The sequence below is a fragment of the Acanthisitta chloris genome, unplaced genomic scaffold (assembly GCF_000695815.1).
Source record: "Acanthisitta chloris isolate BGI_N310 unplaced genomic scaffold, ASM69581v1 scaffold8020, whole genome shotgun sequence".
NCBI classification, from domain to species: domain Eukaryota; kingdom Metazoa; phylum Chordata; class Aves; order Passeriformes; family Acanthisittidae; genus Acanthisitta; species Acanthisitta chloris.
The window spans coordinates 2,176-7,863 of record NW_008649860.1 but is presented as its reverse complement, the minus strand read 5'-3'; the positions used below and the strand labels follow the sequence as shown (position 1 = coordinate 7,863).

At 54.4% G+C, this 5,688-nt stretch overlaps 1 protein-coding gene across 2 annotated transcripts in view; it reads left to right on the top strand.

The window, feature by feature from the left end:
* DIXDC1 (DIX domain containing 1) overlaps positions 1-4,557 on the top strand; it is a 26,476-nt gene extending 21,919 nt beyond the window's left edge. For both annotated transcript variants that reach the window (XM_009075176.1, XM_009075255.1), the window contains 10 exons: positions 1-76; positions 558-611; positions 1,127-1,219; positions 1,334-1,405; positions 2,064-2,150; positions 2,290-2,451; positions 2,575-2,641; positions 3,266-3,374; positions 3,551-3,659; positions 4,477-4,557. The exon at positions 1-76 is cut by the window's left edge and continues 15 nt beyond it. In XM_009075176.1, the coding sequence (XP_009073424.1) occupies positions 1-76; positions 558-611; positions 1,127-1,219; positions 1,334-1,405; positions 2,064-2,150; positions 2,290-2,451; positions 2,575-2,641; positions 3,266-3,374; positions 3,551-3,659; positions 4,477-4,557 (910 nt within the window). The remainder of the gene's footprint in view (positions 77-557; positions 612-1,126; positions 1,220-1,333; positions 1,406-2,063; positions 2,151-2,289; positions 2,452-2,574; positions 2,642-3,265; positions 3,375-3,550; positions 3,660-4,476) is intronic.
* Positions 4,558-5,688: the final 1,131 nt, after the last annotated feature.

Sequence of the window (5,688 nt, the reverse complement as noted above, 5' to 3'; positions counted from 1 at the left end):
GGATGCTTCAGTTCTGCAGCTCAAGCAGGAGCTGCTGCGAGCGAACATGGACAAGGAGGAGCTGCACAACCAGAACGTGAGTCACTGCTGCTGAGCTTATTTTAGGAGGAGGTTGGTGGCCCCAAGGGCTCAGCAGCCACAGGGCTGAGCTGGTGGCTGCAGCAGAGTTCCTGGGGCCGTGGGACAGTGAACAAACAGTCAGAGGTCTCTGCACAGTCTCCTGGCCAGCTGTGAGACTTGCCTGGAGATTCCTCAGCTTCACTCCCACTTCCTGTCCTCCAAGACCTTCAGCTGAAGCAGGAGGAGCTCTCCCTGGTGTTTTCAGAGCAGTTGGATCCTTCCCTGCTCACTGTGCTCCCTGGGCCAGCAGTGGCACTGACCAGTGGAGCTCCCTGTGCAGTGTCTCCCTGGGGAGAGAAGGGCAAGGAAGGGACTGTCCTGGCCAAGTGTTGCCATCCTTAAGCTCCTTGAACTCTGCAGATAATGGTCTCAGGTCCCTCTATACCACAGGGAGCAGAGGTTATCACCACCTCCCTCACACTGTGTTGTTTCTGCAGGTTGATCTCCAGAGGAAGGTTGAAGAGAGAAATCGACTCCTGGCAGAGTACAAAGTAATGGAACCTCTTCCCTGGAGGCTTTGGGGAGCAACATCTGGTGGTGCTTCAGTTTGGGGAGTTGTTTTGTGTTGCCTTTGGGAATGGCACTGTGGATAGTGGATTGGTTGCAGTAGCTATGGGTGTTTGGAATGAGATGAGGGATCAGATGTTCTGTGTTCTGCACAGAGGTTTTTAAAGTAGATCTTTTAGAGTCATTTTTTTTTTTCTGTGGTGGTTTGCTGAGTGTCTAACACTTGTGCAGAAGCCTGAAGGGTTAGGTTGGGTCACTTGGTTGTCCACTGATCCCTGAGGAGTCTCTGGGACAGTTGTCTGGCCTCATTAGTGATCTTTGGGCAAGGAGACTCCAGGCAAGAGCCTGAGCTATCCTTCAAATAAAGGTCTGACCCTCAGCTCTACCATCTGCCCAGCAGTGCAAACCACCTGATCCTGGCAGATATGACCTTCCCTGCCATGGGAAGATGACTGTGAGCCTTACTCACTGTCACATTCTCCTGGTTCCTGTGTTGCAGAAGGAGCTGTGCCAGAAGGATCGACACTTGCAGCAGCACCAGAGCAAACTGGACGAGATGCTCAGGCAGCTCTCTGAGGCCAACTACCAGCAGGTATGGGCAGGTGGCACCTACAGCAGGCAGGGGCAGGAGGCTGCACTGCTGATGCCCTGACAGCTGCCACTCACCTTGTTGGCTCCATTTGAGTTGACTCTGCTGCTCTCACAGGTGGATTTGGAACGGGAGCTGGAGCACAAAGAGGCCCTGTTAGCTCACTGCATGAAGAGAGAGGCTGAGGAGGTATGGGCAGCCTTGACCTACACACCACACTGCTGGGGTGATGTTTCTGTCCAGCACCATGGAGTTACCTGTCTCCAGAGATCATCCACTTCTTTTTAGGCACAAGACAAAGCACAGTGGCTCTGCAATCTCACTGCCAGTGCCCTCCTCAAAGCACCCAGCTTGCCAGAGCTCTCAGCACAGAGCACTCTGGCTCTGGTGGCTAAGTCCTAAAGGATGAAAGTCCCATGCCTGAGTCCTAAGGGTGAGGGGAGCACAGGAGTGGGTGGGAGCCAGAGACTTTCAGCTTCAGCTCTGGAGATAAGCCAGGGCTGAGCTTATCTCCTGCTCTTCCTGTTGCTCCTGGCATGGAGCAGTGGGAGCTCTCTTGGGGCATCAGTACCTGTCCCTGCACAGAGCCAACTGAACACTGTACCAGAGCTTGCAGAGCCCCATGATGGAGCAGCAAGTCCCTTCCAGGCTCTGCCTCTTTCTCCACCTGCTCTTGTTCTCCATCATGTTCTTGCTCCTTGGGGAGTGTATTCACCTGGGAGGAGGTGGGAGTTATATCCCTGCAATGACTGTTCATGCCCTCTCATTTGGAAGTGGATAAATTGGGATCTCTGGGGAGGTCCTAACAATCATATTCCTAATGGCACCTGCATCCTCCCCTGCCCAGGTGATGGCTTACAGCAGCCACAGTGCCCAGAGCAATGGCTTTCTCCAACCAGCAGGAAAAGGAGCTGCTTCCACAGCCCACCGAGGGGTGAGTGCACCTGGGGGTGTATTCCCAGCCTGATATCCTGGAGGAATTATCTTATTGAGGCAGATTTCCCCTTTCTGAGAGCTGTGGCTCTCGAGGGGAAGGGACCTGGGGCTGGTGTGAGCTGTGGTGTCTTGGGCAGACCAATGACTTGCAGCTGGTCCGTGATGCCCTTCGGAGCCTGCGGAACAGCTTCAGCGGCCACGACCCCCAGCACCACACCATAGACAGCCTGGAGCAGGGCATCTCCAGCCTGATGGAGCGTCTGCACCGCATGGAGACACAGAAGAGGCAAGAGAGAAGGGTAAAGGCTTCCCCAGGGCACTGAGCTCTTCATTCTGCCCCTCTCCCACAGCCCAGAGCTGAGCGGTGAGAGCTCCAGCTGGGAGTGACTCTCTGTTGTTTTTCTCTTGGCTTTGCACCCTAGGTCCGAGGGAAGTCACCAGCCAGCAGAGCAGCCAACGAGTGCAGAGACTCCTGGCCCCCCAAATCTAGTGAGTGCCTTGCAGCTCCTGCCCAAACTCTGCTCAGGTTTGCTGGCAGAGCCCAGGGCATTGCATCCCCCTGGGAATCTGCCTCCTCCAGCATCACCTGCACAGGTCACTTCCCTCCCTGCCCAGCTCAGACTGCCCTGCGAAGGGAAAGGGACTCACACTTATGGCTGGTTGTTTACCAAGCAGCATCCCAGCAGGAGCCTGGGCCACTCCAGCAGTGCGGCAGTATAAATAGCCGTGACATCCCTGGGATGAGTGGGAAGTGGGATGTTATTCCTGCTCTCCTGCTGCTCTGCACCATCTAGTGGGCACAGATATCTGTGCAGTTCCCTCTTGGTGTTTACCTCCCTTCATAGCCACAGAACAGCACAGACCCTTCTGACAACACATTTCCAGCTGTCCATGGCGTTTCCAGCATACAAAGAGCCTTAAAACTGATCACTCAGTATGACCCTGCAGCTCTTGGCACGGCATGTGAGGGAAGCAGGACACAAAGCAGAGGCAGAAACACAAGCCAAGAAAAATTCCCCTCCACCCATCCCTGCTGGGGCAGTTAGAAGGGGAAGATGTGGAGGGGACAGAACAGTTTTCCTGGCTGATAACCAGTTTTTTGCTGCTTTGCAGAGCTGCCTCACTCTCACAGCACGCCCGTGATGAGCACCAGTGCCTGCACCAAAGTGTTGTACTTCACCGACCGCTCCCTCACCCCCTTCATGGTCAGCATACCAAAGAGGTGAGGCCTCTGCCTTGCTGCCACTGGGGTACCCTCCCAGCACACCTGAGCTCTCCTGGCTCTGCTCAGAGCTCTCAGCTTTGCTGTGTGTTCACTTGGCTGTTGGGTTTCGTGCCATTGCCTGGGGAAAGTGACCCGAAGCAGCTCCTGAGCTGATGGATTTGTGTTCCCTTCAGGCTAGGGGAAGTGACTCTGAAGGATTTCAAGGCAGCTATTGACCGTGAAGGGACCCACAGGTACCACTTCAAAGCTCTGGACCCAGAGTTTGGTACAGTCAAGGAGGAGGTAAGTGTGGGAATATGAGTTATGAGCCACTTGGGTGGCTCAGTGTCACCACTCAGCCCTGGAGATGGTGCTCACCTCCCTCCTAAACAAACACTGGAGCTTGTCCCCAGCAGATTGTTTTCCCAGATGGACATTAGTCTCCTCTGTGCTAAAATGGGATGTTTCCAGCCCCAGGCAGAGCAATCCCAGGAATGTGACTGCAGCTGCCTGGGGGTTGCAGAGCCCCTTGGGCCAAGAGCAAGCCAAGCAGAAACTCACACTGCACTTCTGCCCCCTCCACTGGCTTTATAAAACCTGTTGGAACAGGAGACACTGTAGGAAAACCTGTTGTATTCCAAAAACTAGTTGCTGTTAAAGGTTTTCCAGAGAGAATTGTGTTTATGGCACCTTTTCCTCTGTGAGCTGCATCTCAGCCCTGCTCATGCTCTGGCTGGTGTGGATCGGATTCATTAAGGGTTATTGGGGTAATTCCTGCTTCACAAATTGATTAAGACAAGTGCAAAGGGTCACCCTCTGGGAACAGGCAGCAGAAACAGCTGGAGACTAGTCTGGATTGGAAAAGGGATGTTTGCTATCTTTATTGGGTTTTTGGCTTTTTTGGACAGAAGTGGTAAAATAATCTTGGCAGTAACTGGTTAAAGAGGCCTGGCCTGTCTTTAACCTAAAAAGATGAGTTGTACCTCATCCACCAGTCCATGCCTGTGTTCCCTGGGCTGTGCAGGGAAATCAGGAGCTGATTTAATGCCTCTGGTGCCACTCACACTGCAGAGCTGTGCTCTCCAGCCCCCAGGCATAACCAGATTCCCTTTCTTTGCAGGTATTCCATGATGATGACATCATTCCTGGCTGGGAGGGGAAAATTGTGGCCTGGGTGGAAGAAGACCACGGGGAGAATTAATGGAGCTTTAAAGTCTGGTTGCTATAGAAACCTATGACTGGCTGCTGAGCTGGGAGGATGCCCAACACAACCCTCCTGTGTGCTGGAGGGAGGCCAAGCTGAGCTGCCCGTGCACCTCGTGGGTGGTGCCTGTGTGTGTGGCTGCCTGGCACCTGCCCAGGTGCAGGTTGGTGTGCTGGGACCCCAGGGACAGGTCTGGGGGGCAGGAACACCTTGCTTTGTCCTGTCAGCTGAACCCTCGAGGCCTTAACGGTGCATCTCTCCCTTCTCCTGCTCCTCCACTCCTGCAGCCTGTGCTGCACACTCCTCTGGGCGTTTCAGGGATGGTTTCTTGTGCTGGGATTGCATAGACCTGCACGTTTCTGCCATCAGTGAAGCTTTGCCTTGGTGAGTCAGAAGGAGCCACTGGATTGTGAGCTGGAGGTTGGACCAGCATTTGTCCTGGACTTGGAGGTGCTGCAGGAGCAGAGTGAGCTTTCTGGACACTCCAGGCAGTACAGACATCTGTCCTGGGGAGGGAAGAGTCCTCTGGAGGTTTAAGCAGCAAAGATCACCACCCTGGCCAAGCTCCCTTTGCCCCAAACTCAGGCTTCCATCCCCTGTCCCTGCTTCCCACACTTGCTCCCCGAAGCTGTTCTCACTTCCAAGGCTCTCCAGGTTTGCTCTGTTGCCATGGGGACTGTGGTACTTGTTTATTTGCTGGAGGATTTCACGTGTGAGGGGAGCTGGAATCAGCTGCTTCCCTCTGAGGTACTATAACCCTGTCCTTGCTGACCGTCTGTCACCTCCTGTGCACTCACTGCCAGGGCCACCACCACCAGCTCCCGGCGAATCCTGGCGGATCAGGACAGAACTGCTTGGGAAAGAAGAAGCCCTGACACCCCCAAGGGTGGGATTTTCTCTGTGGTTCTGTTTCCCTGCACTGCATGCCTCTGCCCCAGGTGCTGGCTGGGATGTGCAGCATCCCCTGGGGACTGGGAAGGTGACATGGCAAGTTGGAGCTCTGTTCATTCCCAGTACCTGTGGCCCTTCCCTGGACTTAGCTGTGTGTGTGCTCTGCATGGGGCTGGGAGAGGGGGAACCTGCTTTGACTGTTTTCTATCAACATGTCCTTTTGTAAACATGTTCTTG